The sequence below is a fragment of the Dermochelys coriacea genome, chromosome 11 (genome assembly GCF_009764565.3).
Source record: "Dermochelys coriacea isolate rDerCor1 chromosome 11, rDerCor1.pri.v4, whole genome shotgun sequence".
Classification (NCBI taxonomy): Eukaryota; Metazoa; Chordata; order Testudines; family Dermochelyidae; genus Dermochelys; species Dermochelys coriacea.
In genome coordinates, this window is record NC_050078.2 from 78,488,840 (window position 1) to 78,503,499 (window position 14,660).

Here is a 14,660-nt window from a genome sequence, read left to right on the forward strand (position 1 = left end):
TCCGTCTGATTCTTTGGTTTTCTGGTACGCGTGTCTGAGCTCCTTAAGTTTCACGTGGCACTGTGTTGCATCCCTGATGTAAACTCTGTCCCTCATGGCCTCTGAGATTTTCTTAAATGTTTTGGCATTTCGTCTTTTGGAATGTAGTTCTGATAGCACGGATTCCTTTCCCCATACAGTGATCAGATCCAGTACTTCCCATTCGGTCCATGCTGGAGCTCTTTTTCAATTCTGGGACTGCATGGTCACCTGTGCTGATGAGCTCGCCTGGCCAAACAGGAAATGAGATTCAAAAGTTCCCGGGGCTTTTCCTGTACACCTGGCCAGTGCATCCGAGTTCAGAGTGCTGTCCAGTGTGGTCGCAATGGTGCACTGTGGGATAGCTCCCAGAGGCTAATACCTTCGAATTGCATCCACACTAACCCTAATTTGAAATGGGGATGTCAATTTCAGCGCTAATCCCCTCGTTGGGGAGGAGTACAGAAATCAGTTTTAAGAGCCTTTTATGTTGAAAAAATGGCTTAGTTGTGTGGACAGGTGCAGGGTTAATTCAGATTTAACATGAACTCATAGTGTAGACCAGGCCTAAGTGTGACTAGCAGGAAGTGAGAGATGTCCCTTCTCTCCAACTCCATTTTATTTCCTTGTGTCCCAAAAGTGTTTGTTAGTTATGCAGGACTGGATGTTCTTGTGAGCCTCAGTCCCTGACTTTTAATCTGTTCTCACAATGGTTTTATCCACAGAAACTAGAAAATGAACGCGAGACCCTGGAGAATATTGAGTCGCCCCTCTCCACAACAAGTAAGATAAAAGATTTGCTCTAGTTCAGATCATAGTTTCATGCAGCAACCATTGAGTGATGTTCTTGGACCTGGGCTATGCATGCATGACTGGTCTCTTCCAGCCTTCAAATCTAGGAGAGACATCTTTGCTCTCAGCCAGCACACCCAGTGAGGCAGTCAGAAAGCACCCTATGTTTGTTATGGTGATAGGAATATTAACAGTGGGACAAAAAAGTGGCCTCAAACTCCTGGTGCTTCCTTCCCTCAGTCTAGGCATCTTGGGCAATGGGGAGAGGCCAATGCTCTAGGTCAGCCTGATTGACAGGGTGGGCAGGCTAATGAGGGAGTCAGGAGGCCAGGGAGGGGTGTCCCATCCTCTGTTTGAGCTGGAACTGCCTGGGTCACAGAGTGGGGCCAAGCTAAGGAGAAAGCAGGAGCCCGATCTGAGCTGGGGAGCAGAACTGCAATAACAAAAGCTAGAGAAGCAACCTAGAGAGCTGGGAGGAGAGCTGCTGCAACTAGAGCCTGAGAAGCAGCCCAGGGAGCTGGAGGCAGAGCAGCAGCATCAGTGCTGAGGAGAGTGGAGCAAGAGCTGGGGCAGGAGCAGTCCAGAGCCAGGTGCAGGGAACAGCTGGAGAGAGCGAGGGGGGATCCTGGGCAGTGGGCTCAGCACAGGGAGACGCCCCCAGCCAATAGACCCTGCAGGCCAGACTTGGAAGGGGATTGTAACCCAGACAGGAAGAGCTGATACTGGGAAGAAGGGTCCCGCCACCTAGAGCCTGAGGGCGTGTGGCCACTGCCAGAGCAAGTGTCCGACCCGCAGCATCCCTGCGGCACAGTCAGGGCCTGGGCAGGAGGCCTGGGACAGGTGAGAAACAGACTGTGAACTGCCCTGACATTCCAGAGCTGGCAGGCTGTGGGGTCCCTGTGCCACAGAGCAGAGTGATAGGTTTTCCGTTAGCCTTTCCCATGTTTTCCTTTTTTAAAAAATTGGTTGCTGTTTAAATAAATTGAATTTGCTTTGAACTGCATGTGATGATCAGTGGGCCAGGGAAGCGCTCAGTGCAGAGAGAGCACTCTGGAGCGGGGACACCCTGTCCTCTATCCTAACTGACCGTGACAAGGTTGGGGGTCAAGCCCCCCAGGTATCCTGAGCTCAGCCTTGTTGGCGTTACGAGGACTCTGCCCCACAGGAGAGTGAAAGGGGAGTCCTTGAGGTCAGGCGGGCCTCTGGGTAAAGGAAGTGGGAGTGAGGACTCAGATCCTTTCGCTAGCCCATTTCACCGGGGTAGCATATAAGCCAGGAAAGTTCCCCACAATAGCGGGCCTATTCTCCCACTTACACTAAGACAGCCGCTCCGCCTTCAGCTCCACAGGCCAGCAGAAGCTGGGGCAGGGTGAAGACACAGCCCTTAATGGGAGGAAAGTATTCTCCACTCAGCAGTGATCTATCTTGAAACCAGTGCTGGAATGAAATACCAATTGCTCCCGTGGGTGATGAGGAAGGGCACAGTGCACTATGCAGCCTTTTGATTGCTGGAATTTCTCCTCCCACCCCGTTTCAGTTGTATTTTTCTAAAAGAGCAGACAGGGTCAGATCCTCAGCTATTTCTGCGCAGCGCTTAGTGTAACAGAGGCCATACTCCCAGCAGTCATGACAGGGGCGTGTGTAAAGGAGCCACTATGATAGCTCTGCCCTGCCCAAGGATTCCCCTAAACAGGAATAATCCTTCAGGCATCTGCTAAATCAGTGTTGGCCTGTTTTGCACCAGCAAAGCTGCAGAGAGAAGAACACAGATCACAGTTTGTAGAATGTGAATCACATGGGAGAGAGAGGATGCCAGATTATTAAATCCAGGGAGTAAGCAGCGCTGGCCAAGCAGGTGCAATTGGAAACCAACATCCATATTCCCCAGTTTGCTGTGAAACTTGTGCAAAGACTGTCAGATAACATACACAAATGATACAAATGTATTGGGGTGATGTAAGGGCCAAGGGGACCTCCTGTCTATTGGAATTCAGTGTATAAGTGAAACATCCCATCAGTCTGTGCTTTTCTTACTGAAACCATCTGCCAGTGAGAGGTGATATTATCTTTGCACAGTGATTGCGGCTGAAGCTGTACTCGGTAAAATAAAATCCTTGTTCATTCTTGTGACAGGATTGTCAAGAAAGTGACCAGAAAATAATTTTTTTTGCCTGGAAAGTAATCATAACAATAGAGTATCACATTTTCTAGAGTTAACCCACTATATAACTGCTAGAACCAGGGCCGGCTCTAGGTTTTTTGCCGCCCCAAGCAAACAATTTGCCGCCCCAAGCTCCGAGAGTGCAACTGCCCAAGCAAAAAAACAAAACAAAACAAAAACAAAAAAGGGTGGCCGGAATGCTGCCCCTGGAATTGTGCCGCTCCAAGCTTTGCTAGTGCCTAGAGCCGGTCCTGGCTAGAACAGCCCTTTCTCTTAATTATCCTTTAAGGAGACAACAGAGCCTATCAGATTCCTCTTTCAGGGAGTAACGATGGACAGGAGGATGCACTGCAGAATGCACTGAGACGAAGGAAAGACCTCCTGCAGAAGCTTAGGGTAAGATCTTCCCTGTACTATGAGGTGACCGTTGCAGGGGCTTTCAGTAGTTAAACAGTATCCTGGAGTGTGCATTGCTCATGGATAATGTCAATTGCAATAGCAGTTACCAGATTATGCTGGTATTGGGAGGCTCAGGAACTGCATGATTGAACTTCGAGAAGAATGTAAAAGGGAAGCAAAAATCCATGAGTGCTTTTTTTATTCCTGGGATACTGGGGGAAATGCTGCAGGAGCAGGTCCAACCCTTGTGCCCCAGGGCATGCTCCAGACAAACAAATCACCCCCTAAGGGTCTTTGGGACCTACTTGTATGGGCAGCTGCTAGTGGGGCCATGCGAGTATTATGGGGCTTGTAGGCAGCCAGGGAACTGAGTAACCCAAGAAAAGCTGTGGGGGAAGGGAGGAGAAAGTAGCATTTGCCCCACAGGGCACTCAGTACCCCCCATAGCTGTGCCAGTACAGAGGCTGACCAGGCTTTGGGATGTTTCCAGTTAGGCAGTCATGTCCTATGACTTCACCTTGAAAAGTGAGCATTGCTGGGGCAGATCCCCATCTCTAGTAAAAGGCTCAGGCACTAGGCCATGAGCTGGGTCTCTCCATGGAGCAGAGGGAAAGGAATCCCCCACCTCCCCAATCTTCAGAGTGGCTGTGGAGCCACTGTGGGTCAAATTTATCCCTGGTGTGGAGTTGCTAGAGAGTTACATCAGGGCCAAGTGGAGCCCTGTGAACATATTCATGTTTCCTGCCTTTACTGCACAGAGTTGTTCCCCCCCCCCCACCCTGTGTCACTGATCTTTCAGGAGCAGCACCTTTCGGAAGAATTTTCACAGCCCTATATGTTGGCAGGAGGCCACAGAAAGAACTACCGGCCAGAGCCAGTACCTGTTTACCTGACTTCCCCTCTGGCTCCTGCACCAGTAACACCAAGGATCATCCAGCAGACAGTAAGATCTTCCCCATGTCAGTACCAGTGCATACCCCCAACAGTACCCGCTATAAGTAAGGGTAAAATTTTGTCATGGATTCTGTGACTTTCCAAGACATTTTCTGCCTCAGGTTTAGCCCTGTGCCCAGAGCAGCAGGAGCCCCAGAGCTGCCAGTCTCCCCCCAGCAGCCAGCCCCACCATTATTTTTAATAGAAGTCACACAGGTTAGGGGCAACAAACAAAAAATTCACAGAAGCCTGTGACCTGTCCATGACTTTTACTGAAATAACCATGACAAAAATCTTAACATTAGTGTCAGGGGGCAGGACTCACCACCTCCTGCTAGCCATGCTGGGAATTAGCTCTTGGTTGTCGGTGCACCTTCCTCTAGTGGTGTCTCACCGCCATCACTTCTGCTCCGCCTCTAAGAGCCACATCATTCCCTGGACCACAGCATCCTCATCTGGGCTGAGCCCCACTCCACTTTCTCCCTCATTTCTGGGGGGAACCAGCTGTCTCTAGTCCAGCCACTTGCCACCATGGCCTACTGTAGCCTTTGGTCTAGCCCCTCACCTCAAGGAGTAAACTGCGGTCCAAATATTGGCCACCCCCTCTGGGCAAGTGAGGGGGATGAGGGATGCAGGCTAGGCCTGGCCTGCCTACTACTCCAGGCCCCAACCCAGGGACCCTATAGCCAGCAGCCATGTGCTGCCGCTCCTCCAACTCTCACTGCCTATTTCCACGGGCCACTTCCCCATAGCCCTAGTACCTTCCCAGCCCTTTGTATCAGGGACCTCAGCCTGGAGCTCCCTATTACTCCTCTGATCCCAACTCCGCTTTGAAGAACTCCTCTAAGCAGCCAGTCCTTCTCCCTTGCACTCCAGTGAGGGACTGACTCTGCTCCGCTGAGCAGCCCTTCTTATATGGCCCTCCCTGGCTCCGACTGGCTCTCTACAAGCCCTACCACACTTAGTTATAAGAAATAAGTACAGTACCCAACTTCTCACAGCAAGGCAGCTATCAAAATCCTGGCTGAGCAAGTGGTTTCTCAGGCCTAGATTCACAGAAGTACTTAGGTGTTTTAGTCTGTTATTTAGGCACTTCAGTACCAGTTTGAGGCACCAATGCAATTCACAAAATTTCCACAGAACCCTGGAGCACCTAAACTCGCTCAGCACCTACGTTTTTGCAGTAAAAAGTTCCCTGAGCACCTGTGTTTTATCCTTGGAATGTGTTCACATCCGCTTCCTTCAGGGACACCAGAACCTAAGCGCCAGAGCCATTCAAAAACCTAGGGCAGATAGGCTTTTGCTGCCTAAGTCATGTGTAGGGCCCCATCTGGTAGGCATTTCTAGCAACCACCTACTCGACTGGGCCCCTCAGGCCAATTCCTACAAGATGGCTCGGAGGTTGGGAGAGAGAAAAGGAGGCCCAGTAGGCCAGAACACTCACCGGTGATGTGGGAGACCCCCCCACTTCAAGCTCCCCGTTGATTGACGGGGGAAAAAAGATTTGAAGAGAGATCTACCACCGCTCAGCTGAGTGCGCTAACCATTGGGTGAGGGCAGCGAGACTCAGGCCTTGGGGGTTCAGGAGCTGAATAGATGATCAGCATTACTGGAAAGAGCCACAGTAGTGCAAGTTCATTGTTCTATTTGCCCCCCCCACACACAAACGTTCTCACAGCAAAGTGACGGACCAACTATTCTACAATTAGTTAATAACATGGTAATTGGGTAATGATCAAATCACACATGAAAGAGCCACTTGCGGCTCGTGGGCCTCAGCCTGAGTATCACTGGGCTATGGGATAGTCTGGTGTAGGGCTTCATCAGCGTAGGTGGCTTTTGTGAATGACAGTTGGAGGCACCTCTCTCTCCCCCATCCATTTTAGGGGAGTTGTGATGCTTTCGGGGGTTCCCCCAAGGTGTCCAGGGGGGGGATCATTACCACCTGCTTACAGCACAAGAGAGTCTAGTCTGGGCCCACTGAGGGAAATCCTCCCAACTCTGCCAGCAGCACAAGTGTTGCCCATGCTCCGCGAGCCTCGCTCTTCCCTTCTGCACACCAGCAATGAGCACACCCCACCTTGTTACAGTCCAATGCCCAGTGCCTTGTATTCTGGAACCTGCAGTGTGCACCAGTCCACTGCCTCTGTGCAAGCAGAGCACCCTAGTTTACTGGCTTCAACTCAGTTCAACACTCTCCTTAGCACAAGGCACTCAGACATGTTGATAGTGAAACAAAACAGGAATTTATTTAACAAAGCTAGAGTTAAAAAGTCACATAAAAGCTAGTAAAACGCTTTGGAAGCATAAGGTTACAGGTAAAAGAAAGATATAAAACAATCTATAACCTATACTTATTACCAAGAAACTTTCCTGGCCAATAAGGTATTTCTCACCCTATGGTCAATACTTACAGCACTTGTCCAGTCCCGGGACCTGGGATCCACTTTTCATGAGACACTTGCGCTGGGAGAATATATCCTCCATAACAGATAATATCTTGTGTACTTTCCTCTTCTCTTATACAGCCCCAGACTGTGTCTTTTCATAATCAGGGAGTTTCATTACCTTCAGCTCAGGTCTGAGGGTCCCCTATTTTGGGGTTCTTTGTAAATGCTCAGGCCTGCATCTGGTGATCACTTTTGATTGAGTTAGCAGAGATCCAACCCCCACTCAGGTGACACCCTTAATCTCCAACAGCTTTGGAACATAATATTCTACATCTCTCAAATATTTCCTATACAATCATCTCTCCAAACATCAACATCATGATGATCATGTTCTTAGCTTTTGGCAAAGAACACACCCGACCCTCTTGGTGGCATATCAGGAGACTGGACGGACACAGCTGTAATGTACCTACTGGGGTATGTCTGTGCTGCAAGAGCCTGGGTGCCTGTCACAGACCCACAGGTCGTGCCCACGCTTGGCCCCATACGGTCCCTGTGGGGAACCCCCTTCAGTGTGACAGCCCTTCTCAGGAGTCCACTCTCTCCTGGGGGTTAAGCCCCTCCGCCTCCTGCAACTGCACCTCTCTGAGCCTTTAGCATGTCTGTCTCTCGCCATGGGCCCCCTCAGGGAGTCCACTTGCTCTGGACCCCCAGGGCCGCAGAGGAAATAATGCAACTCCTGATCTCTAGATCGGAGCAACTCTCAGCCAGCGTAAAACAGGGGGGTTTATTGAGCGTCTGAACCCAGCATAGGAACTCTCAGGGCCCTCAGGCCTGGCCTCCCTCAGCACAGTCCATCTAAGTCTCTCCTGCAGCCAGGTGGGCTCTGCCTGCCCCTCTTCCCAGTCCTGAGACCCCCTGCTTCCCAGCTGGGCATCCGATATCACCTGCCTCCAAGCCCCGCCTCCGTCCTTTGTCTTCTGTCCAGGTAAACAGGGTTGTCTGGGCTTCCTCTCCTCCCATCCGTCCTTTGCTCCCCACTGGCTGGTCAGGTCACCGGGGTCCTCTCTCCAAGCCCATTGTCCGCCCACTGGCCAGATCCCGCTGTGACGTCCAAGCTGGGCCTCCTGGTCACCAGGCGCTGGAGTTTCCATTCTCCTGGTCATTGGCCGGGGTCCCAGGTTCTGTCGCCGAGCCTCTGTAACCACAAACTCCCTCTCCCATCACCTCATTAAACCAATAACGCTCAGGGAAACTGAGTTCTACCCCCTCTGCATGCAAACCATGGGAAAAAAAAACAAACAAGAAAATCCCTCACTTCATCACATCTCTCCCTGCTTCGAGCCTGAACTGAGAGGTGTCACTTAGCCAGTGACCCGGGGGAGTTCAGGACTCCTGCCCCGAGATAAAGCATCAGCTATAACATTGGCACTCCCCCTCACATGGGCCACCTCCATGTCATAATCCTGCCGGAGCAGACTCCACTTCAGGAGCTTGGCATTAGCCCCTTTCATTTGGTGTAGCCACGTTAGGGGCGAATGGTCAGTGTACACAGCGAAGGGCTGCCCAAATAGATACGGTTGCAGCTTTTTAAGGATCTACACCAGAGCCAGGCATTCCTTCTTTATGGCCACATAGTGCGGCTCCCAGGGCAGCAGCTTCTCGCTCAAGTATACAATGGGATGTCTCTCCCCCTTAGTATAAATTTGCATTAGCACCGCGCCCAGCCCGGTGTCTGAGGTGTCGGTGAACACCAGGAAGGGTTTATTAAAATCCAGATTTACCTACACCGGGCTTTGGATGAATGCCCCCTTCAGCGCACAGAGAGTCCTGTTGGACTGCTTGGTCCAGACCATCCTGTCTGGCTTGCCCTTCCTATAAAGCTCCGTGAGGGGAGCTGCCAGGGAGCTAAAGTGTGGCACAAACCTCCGGTAGTATCACACCATCTCAATGAAAGCTTGGACCTGCTTCTTAGTTTGGGGAGCGGGCCAGTCTTTGATTGCCTCCACTTTGGCCAGCTTCAGGTGGCTGCTCCCCACCTTGTGGCCCAGGTATGACACCTCTGCCATCCCCACCTTGCACTTTCCAGCTTTTATAGTCAGTCCTGCATCCTGGATGTGACCCAGCCCCCTCTTCACCTGGGACACATGGTCCTCCCACGTTTGGTTAAAGACACAGATATCATCAATATACGATAGAGCAAAGTCCTCCATCCTCTTCAGAAACTGATTCACCAGGTGCTGGAAGGTGGCAGGTGCCCCCTTGAGGCCAAAAGGCAGGATCAGGAACTCAAAGAGCCCTACTGGGGTGGTGAAAGCAGACTTCTCCCTGGCCTCTGGGTCCAAAGGCACTTGCCAGGAGCTTTTGGTGAGATCCATAGTAGTGAGGTACTGGGCAGCCCCCACAACTTATCTGGGATCTCTTCAGTCCTAGGCCGGATTGACCCGTCCTTCTTGGGGACCAACACGGGAGAGGCCCAAGGGCTGGAGGGCAGCTGGATCACCCCTAAAGCCAGCATGTCTCCGACCTCTCTCTCCAGGTCCTGGGCTGCTTTCCCAGTGATCCTGAATGGGGAACACCTGATGGGAGGGTTGGCTCCTGTCTCCACCCGGTGAACAGCCAGGTTAGTGACCCAGGCCGGTTGGAGAGCAGCTGCCAGTATGAAGGCAGCACCACTCTGATCTCAACCTGCTAGGCAGGGGTGAGATGGGCTGAGAGGGGAACTGATTCCAGCGAGGGATCAGCCCCAGCCTCAGGGAGGAGACCCACCAGGGGATCCTCTCCCTTCTCCTCCCACTGCCCACACACAGCCAGCACCAACTTCTCCCTGTCCCAGTATGGCTTCATCATGTTGATATGATACACCCGGTGGCTGTGAGCCTGGCTGGACAGTTCCACTGCATAGTTCACCTCATTTACCTGTCTGATGACCTTGAAGGGGCTGTCCCAGGCAGCTTTCAGCTTGTTCTTCCTCATGGGGATCAGAAGCATCACCTAGTCGCCGGTGGCATAGGAGTGGGCCCGCGCTGAGTGGTCGTACCAGACCTTCTGCTTCCTTTGTGCCCTGGCTAGGTTTCCTCTGGCCAAGCCCATGAGCTCAGCGAGCTTTTCCCGGAAGGTTCAGTACATTCTCCACCACTGATTCTCCATCGGGAGAGGCCTTCCCCTCCCACTCATCCCTCATTAAGTCCAGGGGTCCCCTCGCTCTCCTCCCATACAGCAACTCAAACGGGGAAAACCCTGTGCATACCTGGGGCACTTCCCTGTATGCCAACAGCAGGTGGGGTAAATGCTTGTCCCAGTCCTGTGCGTGCTGGTCCATAAAGGTTCTCAGTATCATCTTTAAGGTCCCATTGAACCTCTCCCCCAGCCTGTTGGACTGAGGGTGATACACCAAAGTCCAGGTGCATCAGACTCTACACTTCTCCCACAAGCACTGGAGCAGGGTTGACATGAAGTTGGACCCCTGATCTGTAAGGACCTCCTTAGGGATCCCCACTCTGCTGAAAATGGTCAGCAGTGCATCAGCCATGGTCTCTGCTGTGATAGAGGACAAAGCCACCGCCTTGGGGTAGTGAGTAGCGAAATCCACCACTACCAGAATGTATTTCTTCCGTGACTGGGTTGCCTTGCTGAGGAGCTCTGTGATATCCATAGCCATCTTTTGGAAAGGCTCCTCTATGATGGGCAAAGGTCTTAGAGCTGCTTTATGCTTGTCCCAGATCTTCCCCACCCTCTAGCAGGAGTCACAGGACCTGCAATACTGTTAGACTGCGTCAAAGACCCCAGGCCAGTAAAAGTTCTGCAGCAGCCTTTGGCACACCCACAGGTATGCCGGATGCCCTGATGCCCCAAAAGGGGAATATCGTGGGTCAAGTACAACCTGCGGCGGTACCTCTGGGGGACCACCAGCTACCTCCTGACTCCAAGGTTAAGTTTCCCCCAAACCATCCCATTCCTAGTACAGGAATTCTTTCTCCCACCAGAATCTCTCCCGGCTGTCCTCCGCCAGGGGTCTGGCACTGCTGTGGCCAGCAAGGGCCCTCAGCTTCTCTAAGGAGGGATCCTTCTGCAGCTCTGTCTGGAATTCAGCTGCTGTGTTTGAGGATACAGCCTGGTTGGCTGTGCCTCAGCTTCCCCACTTTGGGACAGAGGCTCCGGCCCAGCCCTGTCAAGCCCACCCTTGGTGCTTCGCTCCCCCACTTTGTGAGGTCCCACGTCCCTTGCTGGCTCTGCCTTGGGATAAAGACCAGGGCACTCTGAGTGTCATCCAGCCAATCCTCCAAGTCATTACCCATTAGCACTTTGGTAGGAAGGTGATCGTGCACCCCAACCTCTTTGCGTTCCTCCTTAGTCCCCCATTTCAGGTGTATCCTTGCTACAGGCACCTTGACGGGGGGCCCCCAAACACTTCTCTCAGGGTCATGTATGCATTGGGCACTAGCTGGTCTGGGTCCACCACCTTCAGCCTGGCAAGTGTCACCTCTGCGTCCATGTCTCAGAACCTCTGGATGCCCGCACCATAATGGGGATGATGTAGTGATTGTCTCCTGGGGCCTGTCCCACGCTCACCCGGCAGATTCAATACGGGCGCTCTGGAACCCTCCCCCTGGCACAGGTGGGCTAGGTCCCCCCCCTGGACTGGCGGTGCCCCCTCAGGGTGGGCTTCCACCCAGTTGGCACTCCGCGGGCTCTGCTTGGCCACCGTTTCCTTCATCTTCAGGCATTGCACGATCTTGTGTCCTTTTGGCCACAGTAATTACATTTCAGATCCCATGAGGGGATTTGGCTCACACCCAGCATGCATGGGCACCCTGGAGTTGGGCTTCCTGGAGTCCCACCTTTGAGAGGTCTCTGGGTGACTCCCCTTCTGAGTCTCTGATGTGGGTCTCCCTCCTGCCCCGATCTGCTGTTACAAAAACCAAACAAACAAACAAAACAAACCACCAGAGTACCCGCACTGCACAAATCTTTAGGCTTCCGGTCCACTAACTACATCTTAATGTCTGGAGGGCAGAGGTCATACTGCTGCTCCAACCCCACCAGGTTACACACCTCCTCTGCAGTAGTGGCCCCTGCGCCTTTTCCTCACTTATGGAGATATTCCCCCAGCAGGTTGGAGACCTCCTTGTAGTGACGCCTGAGGTCTTGCGTACACCCCGGAATCATTTCCAGTACAGCTCGGGAGTCAGTTCAAACTTCAGCAGCAAAGCCTGTTTGAACAGGTCATAGTCCCCCATCTCAATACCAACCAGTTGGCTGAACGCCTCTATGGCCATGGGACCCAGTAGGGAGGTTAGACAGTGGAGCCTGTCCATGGGGTCAATCTGGTGCAGATCGCAAGCCTTCTCAAAGGCTGTGAGGTAGGCATCAGTACCCACCCATCCCCCTTAAACTGGGGCAGCAGTTTGGTGTCTAGATTCCCCACAGAACTGGTGTCTCGGGGTCCTTCCCCACTTACCCCCTGGCAGGCCCTCTTGGCCTGCCTCTCCTCCAACTTGTGCTTCCGCTGTTCTGCATGGTCTGCCAGCTCCGCTCCTCCAGCACCAATTCCTTCGCTTTCACCTCCAGTCTCCACAGCTCCTCCAGGGAAAAACCTGATTGGGGGGCCCCACTGCTGACTGGGGAGTCGGGTCTGATAGACTCCCAGCTGCTACACTGACTGCCCTCACAGCTACTCCCCGCTCTCCAGGCATCCTGGGAGACCCCTGGGGTCTGGAGCCTGTTCCTCAGACTGGTCATTCTCTACAAGCTGAGTAATCAGCTGCTTCTTAGTGAGTCTCCCCACGCTCAGCCCTCTCTCCCTGCACAGACATGCCAGGTCCCCCTTACAGAGCTGGGTATAGGCCATATCCATGCTGGTTCCTTCAATTCCCTCATTTTATGGCTGGTAGCCACTCACTGCAAAGCACCGGTGCTCACAGCCAACTGTCTACTGGGTGCATCCTCAAACCATCCTCCGCTAGCACATTGTCACGGACTCACAGGTCGTGCCCACTCTTGGCCCCGTATGGTCCCTGGGGGGAACCTCCTTCAAAGCTCTCCCTCACCAGTCCAGATATCCTCCGCTTTCCAGCTGGGCATCCAATATCACCTGCCCCTAAGCCCTGCCTCCGTCCTTTGTCTTCTGTCCAGGTAAACAGGGTTGTCTGGGCCTCCTCTCCTCTCAGCCTCTCCTCTCATCCGTCCTTTGTTCCCCACTGGCTGGTCAGGTCACCAGGGTCCTCTCTCCGCAGCCCATAGGCCTCCCACTGGCCAGAACCGGCTGCGACATCCAAGCTGGGCCTCCTGGTCACCAGTCACTCGCGTATTCAATCTCCTGGTCATTGGCCGGGGTCCCAAGTTCTGTCGCTGGTCCTCTGTAACAACAAACTCCGTCTCCCATCACCTTGGTAAACCAATAATGCCCAGGGAAACCGAGTTCCACCCCCTCTGCATGCAAACCATTGAAAAAAACAAACAAACCAACAAACCAAGAACTACCCCCCAGTCCATCACAGTGAGTAACTCAGGCTTTGTGAATCACAGTGTCTTCCAGGGATTTTAAGTAGTGTGACACTCAGTGTCACAACACCCAACTCCTTGTGTGCATCCAGGCCTTGCTCCCTGGTCTAGCACAAACGGGGAATGCTGCACAGGTTGCAGGCACTCCCCACCGCATGGGAAGAAGTGCCTCATGTTGCTTTATTTAGACTTGTCGAGGGGATTATAGATTGGCAGGCTCTAATGGAAATCCACTCCCACCTTAGAAAAAAAGGCATACATTTAACAGAGGGCAAGATTAACCATTGGAACAAGCCACCAAAGGTTTGATTTTTTTTTTCTTACAGATAAGTTTTAGCCAAACACAAGTTATTGGTCTCGATACAGAGGTAACGGGGAAATTCTGTGGCTTGTGTTATACAGGAAATCCAACTAGATGATCGAACGATCACTTTGGGCCTTAAAACCTGAGCCTTTGAATCTCATTGGTTGGGAAAATGGTGATTGTGAAACGGAACTTTGCAGGTGGTGATAGGATTGAAATAGGAGAGAAATGGGCAGATTCTGAGGTTTTGATCAGGGTGATTCATTGAACCACATGATTCTGGTGTGCAAATGCAGTTTGTATGATCAAACTGGAGCTTTTCACATGCAAAAACTTAGTGATGGAAGAACTGTCTGCAATTTTAGAGACTGCTTTTGAAAATCTGGCCCAGATTCTCTGAAACAGATGGATCTGGCTGCCTGACAGTATCTACAACAGTGTTCAGGCTAGGTATAATTCTCTGACTACAAACTATGACAACAGAATTTACCCCCAAAACTCTGAGAGCGGTTGGGTAATGCAGGCTTTGACACACCCCATGCTGAGACTGCCTTGCTGGGTGAGATTTAGAGGGAAGATAGAGATAAATGACCTTTTCATGCCTATGTCATCCAACATGTGGGATTTCTGTACTAATCTTTCAAAGGCCATGTGGGACTATATTGAGATCTGTGCTCCCACCTACCCCCCCCCAAAAGTAGCTTACAAATGGAAGCGGACACATTCTGCCGTGACAGAATAACCCCAGCAGAGCTGAGATGGAATGGGTGTGGAAAACGCCATACGTTTAGATTTCAGAGTAGCAGCCGTGTTAGTCTGTATTCGCAAAAAGAAAAGGAGTACTTGTGGCACCTTAGAGACTAACAAATTTATTAGAGCATAAGCTTTCGTGAGCTACAGCTCACTTCATCGGATGCATTTGGTGGAAAAAACAGAGGAGAGATTTATATACACACACACAGAGAACATGAAACAATGGGTTTATCATACACACTGTAAGGAGAGTGATCACTTAAGATAAGCCATCACCAACAGCAGGGGGGGGAAGGAGGAAAACCTTTCATGGTGACAAGCAGGTAGGCTAATTCCAGCAGTTAACAAGAATATCAGAGGAACAGTGGGGGGTGGGGTGGGAGGGAGAAATACCATGGGGAAATAG

At 51.9% G+C, this 14,660-nt stretch overlaps 1 protein-coding gene across 1 annotated transcript in view; it reads left to right on the forward strand.

Moving 5' to 3' along the window:
• The window catches only part of C11H21orf58 (chromosome 11 C21orf58 homolog), a 101,953-nt gene that overhangs the window by 71,388 nt on the left and 15,905 nt on the right, over window positions 1-14,660 (forward strand). Inside the window, exons 2-4 of the mRNA XM_043504753.1 lie at window positions 744-801; window positions 3,294-3,367; window positions 4,170-4,313. Coding sequence (XP_043360688.1) covers window positions 744-801; window positions 3,294-3,367; window positions 4,170-4,313 — 276 coding nt within the window. The remainder of the gene's footprint in view (window positions 1-743; window positions 802-3,293; window positions 3,368-4,169; window positions 4,314-14,660) is intronic.